The sequence below is a fragment of the Coregonus lavaretus genome, assembly GCF_964263955.1.
Source record: "Coregonus lavaretus genome assembly, chromosome: 20".
Classification (NCBI taxonomy): Eukaryota; Metazoa; Chordata; class Actinopteri; order Salmoniformes; family Salmonidae; genus Coregonus; species Coregonus lavaretus.
In genome coordinates, this window is record NC_140007.1 from 5,135,639 (window position 1) to 5,153,614 (window position 17,976).

Consider the following 17,976-nt stretch of genomic DNA (forward strand, 5'->3'; position numbering starts at 1 on the left):
AGATATGCAGAAAAATATACATTTTTGACATAGAATTAAGCATAATGATTATGGCTCTAGATTACAGGAAAAAATAAAATGCACGATTCTCCAATTTACAGATGGGGGGGGGGGGGCATTGTTGCCCACCTCCAGACCACCCCCGGCCATCCTCACATACTTTGCGCCCCCTCAGATTTGTGGGGTGCATGACGCCCCTGGTCATACTCATATGCAGAGTCCCGTTATGAGACAGTCAGGTGACCTACGATTGTCCACAAAGGTAGACGTTCAGCCAGTAGCTGTCTCAAAGGAAGTTATTTGACTCAAGGGCCTGTAGGAGGCGCGGCATTGCTTGAACGTAAACAGAGTGACGCCAGCGCTTTGCAGTGGTGGAGAAGAAGGCATACGTCATATTCACAATGGCGGAGACAGGGTGAGGAGGAGAGTGTGTTAGTGAAGCGGCGCAGTAACCAACTACATTGCCCGCGAAAGACGCGCACGGTGCCCGAAAAATGTCCCTGAACTCCAAAGTGGAGAGAAAAACGGACATACAGTGTCTGAAGACCGGCGAGTTCGACGTCGAGAGCGGCGATAGCAAGAAAAATTCGTTGTCAGCCGCCATCTCGGCCACATCCAACCAAAATGGCGATCAGACTGGATGTGAAGACGGTATAATGCCCGAACAAGAAGCCTCTGAGCGGCGGAGGAGCGGGCAGACGGACGCAAGAAGCTCCAATAATTCACCGTTACCCGGCCAGAAACCGGCTGAACAGTTGCCAAGAAGAAATTTTCAGATCCCGAGGAAGATCAAGGAACGGAAAGGTTGTGCCCTTTCTCTACTATTTCCAACAGAGGCTGCCTTGTGTTTCAGAATTGAAGTGCAGCATGTTGCAAACCCGCGTTCCCTACCGGCTGAATTTAGATTATTGACATGGATAAATGTGATCCATATGCAGAGGGTAGCTAGTTTTATTGCGCGCAAAACTCGTTATTGCCTTTGCCAAGGTAATATCGGTTCCCCTACTTTCGGTCATCATTGCAGGTAAGTTTCGGCCCCAGGCGAGAGGAGGGAAGCACGTGAAGAGACGCTGCCCATCTTGCCTGATTAATCAGACTGAAAAGGGAGTGACTATACAGACACGCCTGGTGGGCAAAATTGATGACGAATGTCGCGCAGCGAGAGTTGAGTGGGGACGAACGGATTCGGTTCAGTCAGTCTTCCTAATGAGCCCTCCCCCAGCTAGCTAGTTTATTATGCTTGTGGCTAGAAACTTAAGCGAGTGTTCAGAATCATTCAGGTTTTGTCAGAGTATTTGTAATAAATACAATTAAAAATAGATGATAAAGCGAAAATCCACTCAAACTATCTTAAAAAATAAAAAAATACATTAGTCCATTGTTGATACTGTCCCACAATGTTTTGCATATCAGCAGTCAGGGTTTCAAGATATTTGACTTTCAAGAAGCAAAGTGTCACTTTAGTAGTTGTACATTTTTGGTGAAAATCACTCAAATAAATGTGCTTTAGCTGTTACCCTGGCCTGAGAGAAAAATTGTCAGTTTTAAAGCAAATTTCCAGCAATTCTACAGATTTTGCCATAGGGTGGAAGAGTGACTAACAAAATCAATGGGGGCCCCACGGTCAGAATTCCACCGTTATTACTACAAGTTTAGAGAGCTGGCTAGACTAATTTACCAATCTAAAAAAAAAAAAAAATGCTGACCTGGGCCAATTGAGTGACTGACATAAGAGGAACTGCTGATGCACAACCACATTTCGAAATTGTACCTTATGTATTTTACTATTCTAACTCTCAACAGTAATATCAAACCACGACTGAGTTCCTAATTTATAAAAAAAAAAAATCACGAGTTGCCCATCCCTGATCTAGCTTCTTTCCACTCCTTACTGCAGGACAGCAATGCCCGGCAAGCGGGTGCAACCTCTCCCCATTGGGCAGTAAACTGTATCACGGTGACATCCAGATGGTTACTAACATTTATCATGTAGGCTGCTATTCCACTCTAAATAAAATCAAGTGGGATGGAACAAATTTGCCACATACGTCATCAATTTGGGCAACAGGCGTGTCCGTATAGCCTCTCTCGACTGATACATAATGGCGAACGTGCATAAAGATGGCAGAATTCAGATATGTCATTGTTTTAGCTCTATCTACTGAGTTTTTAAACTATGATGTGCGATATGGTTCAATGTGCCAATAAATCAGCACAATCTACTTTTTAGATTTTCAAATTGCCAGTGTCTTGAAGCTAAAATTGTGATCATGTATACTCTGCTATTGACCATACAAAAGAGTAACAGAGAACTTAGCAAAACAAGGAATTTGTGCAAAGTGCATGGAGGCCGCCATCTTTGAACACTTCCGCTATCGAATTTGTATACGGTCTGAAACATAGGAGTGCAAAATGGTGGAAATGTTCCGTACAAGCCAAAATGTTTAATAAAATGTGGTTGGACCTTCAGCTGCACATGCAAAAGCATGTAAACATTCTGGCTTGTAAGGAACAATTCCATGATTTTGCACACCTATGGTTCAGGCTGTATACCAATTTAATATGTATCACAGTCTGATTAATCAGGCAACTGCCCATCAAGCCTCTATATTCCTGGGGTCTACATGGAGGCTCATGTGGAGAGTGAAATTAATTGCGATGGTATTCAGCCGAGGACCCATTTTTGAAGGCTTTTTGGTGGAAAATGACTAGTAGTAAAGTCCACTCGGTTGCACAAACACCACACCTATCTAGACTGGTTACCATGGCCCTTCAATGAAGCTCCAAAGATAGTCAGCCGTCATCCCTTATCTTCACAGATTTTATACAGATTATGGAAGACAAGGCCAGGCTCCAATTTTATTCCTGTGCTCACTCGAAATAGTGAACCCATTGGTAATCCAGGAGTGTAGCCACTCGAAGAAGCTGCCAAGAACTGGTTTGGTATTAGCTAGCTATTTAGGCTAGTTCATTCTTCAGATAGGTTACTGTGCTGTTCTTGGCTTTTACATAAACTTTTTTTGGCGTCAGCATGCTTCAGTTTGGCTGGCGCTTAGCCGAACCGAACGAGTGTGCTCGCGTACTCCCTTAAAATACATTTGTTTGAAAAACGTCAATAGTACTGTTTGTCAATTTTGAGACGCCGTAGCCAAAATAGTCAGAATTAATCTACGATATCTCAAGAAATCTGTCATTAATTTTGAGCTGTTTGCCAAGGAGATCTTAGTCACGCAATTTTAGATCTAACTAAGATGTTTGGTGCAGTATTTCTCAATGAAAAAATGTGCATGAAAACGAGTCGTCTCTCAATGAATGACAACGGACTTTATTGAAGAATCCCTACTGTTGACCAATCACCGACAAAGTGGCGTAAACTTTGGCTTGCCTCCAGAAAAAATGTCTAGTGCCCGAACAGCCGACATAACCTCACCGAAGTCCAAAAATAATAAAAACGTCACAAAATGTCATCATAATATATGCACAAATTCCTCCGAATTTTTCCAGCTGGGAATCATGCGGACGCCTTTAGATTACTCCTATGCAATGGACACAACCATGGGCAGTGGAGGCCTGTTTTGTCATGGGCCCACTACTTGGATTGTCATCGGAAAGAGCCTTCTAGCTATGCAATGGTGCTCGCTATATTCACAGGTTGCATGTGTTTGGTTTCGTAGTTGGGGAGATGCAGAATTATGATGGCACAGCCTGCATGCAAAGTACAATCCATCATACAAGTTGCTCTCATGGGCATATGGCTACATGAAGTCTCATTTGATGTTGGCTCTAGAATCTGGCGTATTGGTTGACGGATATGATGTCCCATGCATTATGTGACTTTAAATAGCCAATTAACCAATCGTTTTAGATGTTCCAGTTTCTTAGTGTGATGCCAGCTCTGTTGGAAAAATATTGCATCATCATAATTGAGCACAAAGTACATTGAGAGAACTTTGCCCTTTTTGCATAAATATGGAATATAGGGTGGTAGGGTCATTTGGTGACCTGATGAAGATAGGGAATTGGTAGTGGTCCACATTACAGTGCAGCCCCATCCTATCACTCTTTTCAATGGCAACCATTTGGGAAAGTGAAGCTCTTTAGTGTACTAACCATCTTGTATAGTTGGGGTATGTATGTTGATGTTTTGATATGTTGTCTATCATTTGTGGTCAATTCAATGTCCATTGGACATGGACATTCCTCATAGCAATGACGTTCAATTTTAGAATAGGACGGAATGAATTGACCCCAACTCTGGATCCCAAATGCCATTTCATATGTTCCCAATTAAGATATTATTTGCCCAATGCGATTTTCCATACCTGGCAATTTATTAAACCCCTCATCAAATCAAATGTTATTTGACAGATGCTTCGTAAACAACAGGTGTAGACACCGAAATGCTTACTTACGAGTCCTTTACCAACAAATAATTAAAGATAAAATAGAAATAGTGACACAAGGAATAATGTAAAACCACAAAGACTAACAAAGAGCAAAAATAACATGGCTATATACAGGGAGTACCAGTACTGAGTCGATATGCAAGGGTACGAGGTTATTGAGGTACTTATGTACATATAGGTAGGAGTAAAGTAACTAGGCAATGGGATGGATGGAGTGTATGTGGAGCAGAAGCAGCCGTGTATGTGGTGAGTGTGAAAGTGTGTGTGGCGTCTGTATGCATGTGTGCGCGTGTTATGTGTGTGGGCGTATGTAGTGTGTGTGGTGTGTCATTGTAGGGAAATGAAGTTCATCCTGATATGCTGCACAGCTTCCAAGCATTACTCACACAACACCTCCTCCACAACCCTTATGTGCCCAATTCCAGATTGACCCTCTAGGCACTTGTGTAGATATGAAAGGATTCAAAGGTATAAGCAAGATGGAGAACAGAAATGCTAATACCTATCTAATCTCTTGAAATCTCCATAAAGTGCTTAGATGTAGGGGCAAGCTGTTTTTATAGAATTGGACAATGCTATTCCCAAAAAAGAGTGAAGGGGATTCTGTAAAGAACTGTAATTACAGTGTGAAACACGTTTTTCCAAGTCTGCCCCCTCTTAAACACATTTACTAATCCCTTTTGACAGTTTAAACTGACCAGATACCCAGAAAGTAGGCTATTGAGTGCTTAAAAAGTAACAATGCTTACAAATTAACAACGTCATCCCTGTTCTATGTTGTGCCAATCACATCCCTGATACTAATCTGCTGTTTCTCTCTTCCCTGTAGGCCTGTACCAGTTTCTGCCCCCTGACTCCCGGGAGTTTGAGGGCCTTATGAAGATCCTGTCCTCCTTCTACCTGGATGCATCATCCAGAGGGACATTTTCCTACAGCAAGGCCAGGCTCATTCACAATGAGCTTCTAGAAAAAGAGGTAGCATCAACAAGCACCCCCCCCCCCCCCAGCTGATCAGTCAGCCTCTGGCTGTTGTCAATATCAATATCTGTTATCACTTTAGTAACAGCTCCTCCACTTCATAATGTTCAAACAAAACAAAACACATTACCCACGGCTGATATTGTCCCCAGACTGGCCCAAAACACTAATTGATAGTTTAGCACGACCAACGACAAATACGCACTTCATACCTCATTGACATTGACCCACCCACAAAACCAGTGTCCCCTTTATATTGTTCTGCTTGCATCTTTTCTCATGATGCCATCTTTTTGCGTGTGTGTGCCAGTTCATTGAGAAGAGGAGGGAGCTAAAGCAGGAGGGCCGTACAGACCCAGAGTTGGTGGAGTCCTACTGCTTCCTGTTCCCAGACAAGTCGAAGGTGAGCCTGAGGGCCTGCCTGCCTCTCCAGGGGGTGTGGTACAGCTCGTTGATCTACTACTCTGATCGGATGTTGCTGCTACAGTGAAGTCCAGCTCATTGGATTATGCATTAGGCCTACAATCTGAGCTTTGCTGCTGGACTCCTGGTTTTCCTTTGTAAACCAGTGTTTTCTCTTTTTTGACTTACAAGTTGTGAATTGCTTTTTCCAGCTCCCGTGGATTTGTGAGAAGGGTCTGTCTGTGGGACACTCAAGGATCACTACACTAGGAAATTCAGCAATGGGTGAGTGTGTGTGCCTGTGCACTTACTACCAAATGTCATGCATTATATTGTTTTTAGGGAGAGTTTGTAAATGTCCAATTTTGTGCTGTTCACCTTCTAAGGATTGGACTCAGGAAGGATAGCTTTTCTCGCTAATGCACTTGTCTAACTGTTAGATGTTTTTGGGCCTGGTGTATGTCAGTTCGAAATTGATCTCCTTCTGAACATCAAGTTTAATGTTTAATGACTCTGTAATTGAGGACAAGCTGTATGCCTCAGCACAGTAAGGGCAGCTTTATCCACTGATGGACAGCTTAGCATTTCTACCAGATACAGCTACATGAGAAGATACACAATACATAGCCTAGCAACAGCTGAGTATGGTGGAAATATTTATTACAATACATAAACTACGCTGCCTCAAACCTCAGTCATAAAATATTAGCCCACACATAGAATTAGATTTGCCAAAAGTTAGTTGTCTATGAATTGTTAGTTTGTGCTTGACATTACTTTTGTTATGTCATTTCAGGTGTTTATCTGTCCAAATTCTCTGATTTGCTGCAAATGAACCCGTTTGAAGCAGGCACCTGTGGAGACATTGTCATATTTAAAGTCATGAGGGTAAATACATCTCCTATCGCACTCATTATGGACACAACTGAAACAATATGTATCTTATGAATACCTAGAAAATAGTTGCTTACATTGCTACAGCCTAGCATTGGCGTTGTTGCGTGCATCCAACATATACCAGCCTGTATACCACACCAGTCTAAATCATCTGTAACCCAGTAAGTGTGTTTGTCCCTCAGGGCCGGCTGAAGAGCATCTTTGAGAACATGCCTAAGAGTGTCCTGGACCCCACGCCCAAGTTTGACTGTCACGTCTCCAAGAACGCCACACGGGTCACCTCCCTGCTGTCGTACAGGGCCTTTGAGCTCACGCAGCAGTATTTCTATGAGTTTGCTTTTGATGAGATCAAGTCTCGGCCCAGGCATGTGTGTCCATATGCTGTGGTGTCCTTCCAGTACAAAGGCAAGGAGTCCGCTGCTGCACCTATGGCTGCACACAGGTTCAACAGCACTGTCTGTGAAGGAGGAAGCAGAAGTACGCTCCCATTTCTGCCTTTTCACATTATCTCTCTGCGTTAGTGTGTTTGTACTGAAGGATTTAGTAATTGTAGAGGTAAAAGTATTGTGTTGAAGTAGGATTTGTAGCATTTAGTTTGATAGCTAGCTTGTATGTTTGGCCGACTATGTCCATATTTGACCTGTGACTGGTGACTCGGGCCATTGTTTCTATTGCAAATGTAAAGTGTTTTGAATGCACTTAAAATAAAGTTTGATTTGCCTGTTAGGGTGGAGTAGCTACACTGTGTGGAGTGGGCCACTGGTGAATAAGGGACAGGAGGTGTGCCAGGTGTCTCTGCGCTCCTCAACACGCCATTTCCTCCCTTTCAAACTGTGAGTACCCCTTTTTATTATCCATACACATGTATTCATCTCTATAACTAAAACATGGCTATGGTAGTAATTCATAGTTAATAAACATGTATGAGTTATCTAATAAGTAGATGAACTGGTGTGTGTTCCATCTGCAGAGCGGAGAAGTTGGAGATGAGTATGGGGATGCAGCTGGACCAGGTGAAGAGGAGGATTCCCTCTGTTCTGTTTTCCTGGGACACCTACAGCAGAACACGAGAAGGTCAGAAACACTCCGCACCTCTATAGCCTTACTCCTAGTCTGGCTCATCTATTCTCTGACGAAGACAGCAGTACATAGGCATAGATGCTAGAGAACAGGGTTGTCAAACAAATTTTGCCCCGGGGGCCTCATTTGGTCTTCAACGAGGTCCAGAAAGGCCGCACTGAAAATGTGTTATATTTCCTTGCCATCAACATTTAAAAGACATTGTCCTCTGTCCATCGTTCTTGGAATTTTCGATGCTCCCTGATTGTCTAGCTTTCATTTCGGTGATTATTAGCGAGCTGGACACAGTCAAGAAACGATGGCCCATTATCATATCTGCACAGTTTCAATTTGGTTTGAGTCATTGTTTGACACCCCTGCTATAGAATGACTACAGCAACAACAACACTGAATCTGACTAACAACAATGTAATCTTGAAATCACTGTGTGGGTGTGTTTTCTTTATGTATATTTTTTCTATGGAGTCGGCCTTGTTCTGAGCAAAAATTTGTGTTTCAGTGCTAAAGTGTGGGATGTACTGCAGCCTGTTTGAGGTGGTGGATGCAAAGGGCAAGGCAAGCAGCAGCACTTTATCAGGACTCATACACAAACTGGAGAGAGAGAGGATGGTGAGTCACTCCCTGACTGTCCCTCTGGAAGATGTTTAATGAAGATCGAGAAGACTGAATTGTATATTTAGAATTCGCATAAATGTGCCTTGCATCAGCAAAAAATTCTTAACAGGACATAAAAAGAACAACTGACGTATAGAGGGTTTGGGACTGTTCAGGGGACTACACAAGTGATGAAAAAACATCACGTCACAGTTGAACGATTACACATCAAGACTAGAAAAGGAGTGGGGAGGGGGATGCGGGGGGTGGATCACAGTGTCATACACTACACCCTCCCAGTCTTCCATTTGGTCCCCCATGACGTTTGAAATGTAGAGCAGCTAAATTGTTGAATTCCCTAGAAAGGCTGTCATTTGTTTCCCATATGTTTTTAATCGGTAGAGCTAATGAGAATCAGGGAATTCCAATGCCATAACGTTATGTCAAGGATAGTGTTGCACAGCTGCAGTGTATGTATGTAAAGTGTTTGTTTAGATGTAGTGAATGTTAATGTCTCCTTGCCTCCCCTGTGTAGGTGCTAGTGAAGCCTTTAGTTGACAAAGGCTTTCTCTTCCTCCTGTCATCTACTCAGATGGTCAATCCCAAGGGTACGTCCTGTCTATTTCTCTTTCGTTCTCCCCTCTCATTTCTCCACTAGTCTCGCATGTTGTTGTTTGTGTGGGTTATTACTGAGGAAGTTGTTTTGTGTATTCTAGAACGTCAGGGGCGATTTGAAAAGAGCCTGCAGGCACTGTTTGTCTTTCAGGAGTCCAGGGGAGTCATTAAGTACAGTAAGTATTATAAAAGATCCTTCCTCAAACCACAGTTGCAGCTTATTTTTTCCTTGACATATGTGATTTCTAGTAAGAGCCTTTTATGTGCACCTCATGAACTTTTAACCACTACCTCCATTGACCATGTCCCGGTTGTCATCCTTCCCCCAGAGCAGGAGCCCCTGTCATCCGATCCTCAGCTCCCCCTCCTGGTCTCCATGGAACCCTTCATCCCAGCCCTGCACTACGCCCTGCTCAAGATGCGCTCCGCCCCCGACAACAAGCACCTCAGCACCGGGGTGGAGCGCCAGGCCCTAGACTACCTGACCAGGAGGGACAGCGGCCGGGCCTTCCTTGTCCCAGAGTACCAACAGAACCTGGACGAGAGGGGTAACATGCACCCCGCGCCCCGTCCCAAATCCAACATGGAGGGCCTGCTACGCTCCTACCTGCATGGCCCCTCCTCTGCCTATGTCCTCCCCATGGTCAAGGCCAGGGACATGATGGACAGGATCAACCAGCCCCCGCCTGCCCCGGCCCCCACCACCACAGACTACAGCCCTGTGTCAGACTGGGGGGGCTCAGGAGGGTCGGACAGACCAGAGAGGCATCCTCCAGAGAGCAGTAGCAGTAGGAGGAGAGGGGGGCCTACCCAGGCCCATTCTAACGGGGCTGCAGCAGGGACAGGGGCCCCACCCCAAAGGTCCAGGCTAGCCCAGAGTGAGTATGATAAGGACAAGATGAAACAGCTTCTGAAGCTGATCCAGCTGCATAAGAAGGCCCTGGTGAAGGAGCCAGGGGGGAAGGAGAGGGCTGAGGGGGGTGACGACGGGGGCTGGGAGGGCCCCCACGGCCTGAAGAGGAAACTAGAGGAGGACGAATCAGGGGCCATGTATAAATACCTACGGGGAGCCCACTTCAGCAACGGAGAGCCCAGTAGAGGTGAGACTGTGACGTGTGTTTGTGTGAGAGAGAGGGATGGTGTGGGAGGGAACAAAAGGTTGTATGAGAGAATGAATGAGTGAGTTGGCGTGGGAGAGAGTGATAGGCTGGTGTCGGTGTGGGCAAGACTGGAAGAATAAGGGAAAGAACAAGTGTGGGAGGGAGACATACGTTTGAGAGGGAGTAGGGACTGAGCAAGTTATAATTGTAGTGTTTTAACATTCATACGCCAACCAAAGAGAAAATATTGACTTCATGTTCTGATTTAACATTTAAAACTAGGCCTATATAATCAATAATATCCTTTCTAACCTTGCCGTGTGTGTACTGTAGAAGCCTACCTTATAAGCCTGGTAAGCAAGGCTACATCCATCCTAACCCCACTGTCTGTCCTCCCAGTAGCCCAGGGGGAGGAGGGGGAGGGTGGGAACTACAACCTGGCAGCAGTAATGGAGAGTATGGGGATCTACGACACTAACCTGAGGGACAGGGGCAACTCCTCCCAGGCCTCCTCGTCCAACGAGACCCAGCGCCTGCTCAAGATCCTGCTCTCAACCCTCAACAAGGCCATGGCCCAGGGTGCTGCCGCCGCCGACCTGCCCGACCAAGGGGAGCCCGCCACGGGCACGGCCAGCGCGGAGAAGCCCCTGGCTGGAGCGCCGTACGCAGGGCGAGTGGAGCAGGCCCGACAGGACTACCTGGAGGTGAGACGTGTGTGTGAGAAAAAATGAAGTATGGACTCAGACATTTTGAATGGAATGAATAATCTGGTGTTGTGATGGAGTATTGTGACTAACCACAGTGGTGGTGGTGTTGTTGTTTGTTTAGGAGCAGATGGTGAGCAGTCTGGCCAGTCCCTTCAGCCCCGGCTCTCCAGGAGAACAACCCCACACCTCAGAAAACCCACCACTCACCTTGGAGCTGGCCTCTCACACAGACAAACCTATCCCCTTCCTTGATGCTCTGAATGACGGCCACCTGGAGCAGAGGGGAGGTCTGGGGGGGTGTGAGAGAGGTCCGAGTGGCGCCTCCCTTGAGCGGGAGACTGTTACGAGGGAAGCCTCTCTAGAGAGCATAGCCAGGGGGGCTTCCTTGGAGAGGGCTCTGAGGGGAGCCCCTCTGGAAAGGGACAAGGTTCTTAGAGGAGCCTCCCTGGAAAGTGAGGGGGTAGCCAGGGGCACCTCCCTAGAGAGGGACAGCAGGGTGGAGAGGCCAGCCAGGACATCCAGCACTCTGGACACCATCGTTAGCCAGGAGCTCCACTGCCTCTCCAACTCCATCCAGGGCCTCATGGAGACCCAGAGGATCTACTACAACTCCCAGCTGTCCCCACGGCTGCCCCCGCGCCACACCTGGCAGCCCAACAGCTCCTTCTCAGACTTTGTGGCACCCTATGTCGTGTCTGTCCCTGTCCAGGGCCACGTCAACACCCTGTGTGAGAGGATGGGCCGACTGGTGCCCAAACCCCGCCACACTGACTCTGCTAAAGCACCTGGGGCTCGTTCTACCCTCTGTGCTCCCCCCACTGCTGTGCCACCCCCTCCACATGGCCTCACCCCCGCCCCTCCCATGCCCTCTCTCCCTCCCCCTCCTCATCACATCCACCCCACCCCTCCCCCTCCTATTCTCTCTCTCCCTCCCCCACCCCATTCCCTCACTTCCATACCTCCCCTTCCCCCCATCCCTCACCTTCCACCCCCACCTGCCCTTGTCCACTCCCCTGCACCCATCACGTCCCCCACCCCCAAGCATGTCCCCAAAAACAAAGCACAGCCCCCTCAGGATAAGAGCGCCTCTTCCTCCCAGAGCCGGCACAAACTGGGCACGGTCAAACAGCCACACAAGACCCCCTCCGCAGCACAGAAGCCCTCCATGAAGAGGAAGTTCGAGCCATCTGCCTCAGAGTGTGAGATCTACTCCCCCTCCCAGGCCACCATGGGCTCCCCAGAATGCACCTCCACCCGGCCTAAACAAGCCCCTCTCACAGCCCCCTCTCCTCTGACCCCGGCCTCAGCCGCTGGACTACTGATAGGCCAGCTGAAGCCTGAGGTGTTCAGCAGCCTGGTGGAGATCTTCAAGGACGTGCAGAAGAACACGGTCAAGTTCTACATCCACTCTGGAGATAAGGAGGAGGAGAGTGACATCTGTGTGGAGATCAAGGTACTGTAGGCCTCGGTTATGATTAGCACCCATGTTGTCAATGTTTGCCCACAGATTAACTCCTTCTCATCAATGATTTGAGCTAACGTTTCACCAATACCTTTATCCAAGCTTTCCCGGTCACAGGCGCTGAATTATCCTCTGTAAATATCGCAGATGAGTGTTTTTCATCATGAATGTTGTTCTGGGGGCAGCTCTGCAGAGTGGCTACTTGCTGGCACAGCTACAGTCATAGATTCAGGTTTTAAACCTAACCGTAACCACACTGCTAACCCTAAAGCCTAACCCTAACCTTATATTAAGACCAAAAAGTGAATTTTTGTTTTCATGAATTTTTACAATATAACCAATTTTGACTTTGCAGCTGGCCCATCTAGCGGAAACTGCTAATTTCTGCCTCCAGGACAAGACTCGTCCCAATAAATGTCAACCTGCGTCATTATCTGCACTGTGAAGGGTCACTCAGTGGCTTGCTTTTCAGAGTTCCCTCATGTTGTTGATCTACAAACATCATTAAACTAACTTTGTCCTCTGGAAGACGAGGAGAGTCCCACTTCATTGTATTCTCCTTGTTTTACTGCAGAACACTACTGTGATAAAAAACAACAGTTTACAATATTGCACGACTCTTTCACTTGTCCCCTTATCTTCATGACCTCTCAATCTGCACCATGTCAATTTGGTTTTGTGATGTGTGTCCATGTCTTTTGCTCTGGTTCTAAACCCCCTCTTTCTGTCTCTCTCACTGTGACAGGAGTACTTGATGAGCCTGGGCAACACAGAGTGTAACCCCCAGACATTCCTGGAGAAAAACAGCAGTCTGGATAAGCTGCTCATCATCATTCAGAACGAGGACATCTCTGCCCACGTTAACAAGGTAACATCATTATCGGCTGGCTGACCCGCTGACTGACTTACTGATTGACTGGCTGGTTCCTAGGATGAGTCATCATCGCCACGGCACCAGACAGAATGTCTGTCCAGAGAGAATTCTCGTTAGCCCCCCAGAAAATATCTGAAATAATGTAATTCTAATTGGACCTGTGGACTTGATTTTAAATCCAACCGAAAACATGGATGCAGCACAGAGAAACATATTGTAATTAATTGAATATGTAGACAGAGCTGGAAGACATGATCCTCGCGGCAACTTGTCTAGCCATGGTCATCACCTCTGTCTCACACAAATGTCAAATGTCAATGTTAAGTGTTGAGGATGAATTTAAAGCTGTATGTATGTGTGTCTTATTTAATGATTTATTCTGAACCATTCCCCCTGTCAGATCCCAGCCCTGGTGTCGTTGAAGAAGCTGTCTATGGTGAGCTTTGCTGGAGTGGACAGTCTGGACGATGTGAAGAACCACACCTACAACGAGCTCTTCGTCTCCGGAGGATTCATCGTATCTGACGAGTTTGTCCTCAACCCAGACTTCATAACGCACGGTGAGCCGCCTAAATTAGTCTCCGCAACTCTCCTCAACAGTCATTGTGATGCGTGGGATCCACGTGTGAATATCTTGGGTTTTCAGTCACCGTTCCTTTCTATGAAGCTGGATAAATGCCATCATTACAGGGGAAATGTTGTAATAACATGCAGCTACACTATATACTCATTAGAAACAGTATTTGGCCAGTTTTATTTTCATTAGAATTCCAACGTTGCTTTATGTACCATGCAGCTGTAATTACATTTAAGGTTAGTAAAGTGCTCATAGATTGACTACAGAGCAGAATGGCATAAGCCATGTGGTTTTTGTCATACATTTATGGAAAGGGAAAATACTGAACTCTCATGACGACAGGTCATTTATGTGGGGGATCAGTACAAGTATAAAGTGTTGTGTGTTAATGTGTTTCCTGTACAGATCAGTAATATGTTGTGTATTATTGTGTTTCCTGTGCAGACCGGTTGCAGGCATTCCTGGGGTTCCTAGAGGAGCAGAGCTCTCCAGAGAACCCCTGGCATTGGAAGATCCACTGTAAGTCCCAGAAGAAACTCAAAGAGCTGGGCAGGTCAGTAATTACCTCCACTATTACCATTCAGCATGGCCATCTACATAGACCTCTGTCAAGCCATTCAGTAACAATGTCCATCCCATACAAAGACTGGCAAGGAAGTCTATCAACCAATAGGGAACGTCTCTGGGAGGTTGAAAGTAGTAGGAGTAGTGGTGACTGTTTTACAAGGCAAAAATACAAAAACAGACATTCTAGTCTCAATGTAAACATAGGACATGATATCATGCTCTCATCAATACCTTTGTGGGTTTTTTTTGTCTTATGTGTTCAGACTGTTTTATTAACAGACATCCCCACCCCCTCCCTCCTCTCATAGGTTAAACAGTGATGCCATGGCTCTTCTGAACCTGCTGACAGCCTATCAGAAGAAGCACCTGGTGGAGTTCCTGCCTTACCACGAGTGTGACGCCCAATCACGTCAGGCCCCTGATCTAGACTGCCTGGTCAAGCTCCAGGCTAACCACACCCAGCACCGCCATATCATCTTCCTCACAGGTACCACCATCATCGTTTTCACACCATTATCATCCTCTTCCTCCTCACTCACTGTGCTTTGAGACTATCATTCCATCTCTCTGGAAGGCATTTTTCAGTTTTTTTGTTTGTAAACCAGAATATTTACTTTTTCAATTGAGCACCCTTCTTTTGTTGTTTGCCCCTCCAGAGAGACGGTTTGAGATGTTCCTGCAGTACTCCAGGAACGGCATAGTGATCGCCAACATCGATGACATCATGACAAGTTTCCACAGCCTGATTGGCTCCAGCGATCAGAACGAGCTGCCCACACCGCCCTCTACTGGTGGGTATCATGAACAACGACTTAACAATTAAAATGCATAATTATTTGTAATGGCAAGATAATTGTGTCCAAAATATTTATTTTTTTTGGCCAAATGTGAAATGTTTTACTTGAATGTATCTATAACCTTTTCCCCTTTCTTTCTCTTCCCCTTGTCTCCCCTCTCCTCTCACTTTTTCTCCCCCTCTACTCCTCTCTCAGTAGTGCATGACGAGTGTGTAGAAGAGGAAGATATGTCGCTGGACTCTGATGATGACACCCACAACCAGGTTATCGCCGAGCCCCCTGCCCAAAGCCAGGACGGGGGAGCAGGAGGGGGCATGGGGGACCCGACCCAGCAGCCCCCCTTACCCGAGTCAGACAATTTCCGCCCCCCTCTTCCCGACCAGCTCAACACCCCCGGCCGACACACACCCTCCTCCCTCTCCTACTCCAGCGGCACCCCCAACCTGTCCGACTTCGCTGCTCTCAAATCAGCCATCTCCCAGTTCAAAGCCTCTAACCAGGTTGGGAGGGCAGGCTTGGCGGACATAGGCAGCACTTCGCCAGGAGGGTTTGCTGTCAACCCCCACCAGAGCTTCCTGTGTCCCTCCACCCAGTGGGTATCCTACTCTGGCTCCTCCGGCTATGCGGCCTCCCCGGCCTACCCCGCCTCGCCCTGCAGCAGCACCCAAGAACAGGACTACAGACACCCAGCCACAGTACCTACTACAGCCCCAGGCTCCACTCTCACCACAGGGCCTCTGACCAGCCAGGTCCCCCTCACCCTACCAGACATCCCCCAGCCTCTCCCTCCTCCACATCTCATGTTGGGTGGGACTCAGTCGTTTAGCCTGCCTGGCTCTGATACTGGAGCAGTAGGGGTTGGTGTTGGAGCATCCTTCTCTATAGCCAGCAGCACTAGCACTCTGCCAAGCACAGCCATAGAGGCCTCTTCCTCTTCTCCATCCACTGCACTTACATACTCAGACCCTACTGTGGCCTCCACAGCCTCCTTAGGCCTGGGATATTCTCAGAGTGAAATGGCCCAGCTCGGCTACCCGGAAGGGGTCAGCTCCAGCGCTAATGGGACCCCCAACCAGCAGGGGGACAGGACACACGGTGGGCCCGGGGAGAGCCTATGGGGGTTAGGAGAAGGAACCCCTAACAGCCAGGGAGGGACCACGCCTGGCTCTGTCTCCCACAGCGGTCTCACCCAAAGCGGGGAGAGGGAGAGGACAGGCACTTCTGGTGGCAGTACCCCTGGAAGTCAGGGGGGCCGGACTCCAGTGAACAGTGTAGAAAGCCTTGGAGCGGGCATGGCTATTGCCTCTAGCCACCGGCGGTGCTCAATAGCTAGGCCCATGCTGCCCATCCATGAAGGGACTGGAGGTAGTCGAGGCGGCGCGGCCAATGTCCATCCACTCAGCGATGGTGGCTACGGCTGTATAGGTGCCATGCCTGGACAGATGGATGGGGGTATGGGACGCGGGAGCATTGGTCCCATGGGCATGGGTCCCGGGTCGTTAGGGGGGTACCGAGGTAGAGGAGCCCCACCGGGAGGCCCCTGGCCCAGGCCAGGGGGACAAGATTACTACTCAGATTACAAATACTCACACAACTACTCCCCCTGAACAGACAATCATAATTAAAGAGGGGGTAATGGACACGCCACACTGGTAGAGCTGAATGTACATATTTACTTGTCATAAACACATTGAATTGATACTGGACAAAAGGATCGTGTTTTTTTACAAATAAACTTGATACAGGCAGTGCCGAGTGTCATTACTGTCGTGTATAAACGTATGCTCTTTACATGTGAGCCGTTTCAGACCCCTGTTCCAACCACTATATTTATAATTGCCAAGAACTGTAATGGCCTTCCACACTTTTTGGTTTTGTTTTATTTTTTGGTTTGTTTTCGGTTTTAGAACGGTTTGTGAACAAGGGGAAAAGGGCAGGCTATTTTTTTAAAGAAAAAAACTTAAGTGAAAGGCACTCACTTTTCGCTGTTGGTTTTCTTTTTTACATCCTTGGTTGTTCAAAGAAAAATATCTATTAAAATAAACATGTTTCAAATCATATGCCGCTTTGATGACTATTAGCATAATCATGATGACTAGAAATCTAAAAGCATGTACCACAGCTGTCACCACCTGTTATTGAGTTCTGTTTTTGTTTCTTCACACCTTCAGATCCAACCCTTAGGGTCATGATGAGCTGATAGTCCTGGCAGCTTTTTGGACAGATGAGGGTTAGTCTGTCATGGAGGCGTTATAAGCTTCTAACTAATGGGAACGATTGATGGGAGCTACAAATCTATACTAACCATTTGGTATGTAGTGCTAAGAACCTCTAATCTGAATGACATCTATTATTGGTCTAATAAGGAGTCTAGCAACCATCGGGATCAGAAGTATGGCAATAGTAGGCCCATCACAATAAATGGGACTTTGATAAGGTTGAGAGCCATGTCATAGGAGAGGATAAAGTAGAGCATAGTCCAAAAACAGTTGAGTTTTTGCTCCAGTTCAGGACTAACACACCAAATTCATCAATACCATGATATTGTGTAAATTGTGTTAGTGCTGGGCTTGACCAAAATCCTGCATACAACATAGCTTAGGTCGGCACTAGGGGTCTTTTTTTTTAACTGTAATATCAGAGAAAGTGAAATAGCCTGTCATTTGCTGTTGACATTTAGAACGTTCGCGTAGAAAATATGTGACAATTGCCTGCTACGGTGCGTTTCCATTGAACTGTCTTGTGTTGATAAAAACAGTTGGACGTAATGACGTCACACCCCCCAGAAAAATACATCCATTTAAGCAAGTTGCACATTAATACATTTGCTACAGCCTGTATGCCCTCCCACCAGTGTCGGTGCTGTTTAAGATGAGGGAGGACGATTTTGTTTTTCTTCATGACCATCGCCTTATTTCTA

General features: G+C 46.8%; 1 protein-coding gene across 1 annotated transcript; it reads left to right on the forward strand.

The window, feature by feature from the left end:
* Positions 1-411: 411 nt before the first annotated feature.
* On the forward strand, positions 412-17,114 carry LOC311148348 (protein TASOR-like). Its single transcript, XM_084185287.1, has 20 exons — positions 412-804; positions 5,236-5,381; positions 5,695-5,787; positions 5,999-6,071; positions 6,583-6,674; positions 6,866-7,160; positions 7,411-7,516; positions 7,654-7,757; positions 8,263-8,372; positions 8,893-8,965; positions 9,074-9,148; positions 9,302-10,072; positions 10,472-10,776; positions 10,901-12,232; positions 12,987-13,109; positions 13,516-13,675; positions 14,137-14,245; positions 14,568-14,746; positions 14,916-15,050; positions 15,252-17,114. Exons 1-20 carry the CDS (start codon positions 495-497, stop codon positions 16,661-16,663), a joined length of 6,003 nt encoding a protein of 2,000 aa, XP_084041413.1. The 5' UTR covers positions 412-494; the 3' UTR covers positions 16,664-17,114.
* The last annotated feature ends 862 nt before the right edge of the window (positions 17,115-17,976 follow it).

What these genes read in the sequence shown, in the direction of transcription:
- LOC311148348 (XM_084185287.1), top strand. Translation starts at nt 495, where the DNA reads ATGTCCCTGAACTCCAAAGTGGAGAGAAAAACGGACATACAGTGTCTG. An exon ending in CCCGACAGGACTACCTGGAG is followed by an intron (nt 10,777 to 10,900) that starts GTGAGACGTGTG and finishes TTGTTTGTTTAG; the next exon opens with GAGCAGATGGTGAGCAGTCT. An exon ending in TCTCTGCCCACGTTAACAAG is followed by an intron (nt 13,110 to 13,515) that starts GTAACATCATTA and finishes TCCCCCTGTCAG; the next exon opens with ATCCCAGCCCTGGTGTCGTT.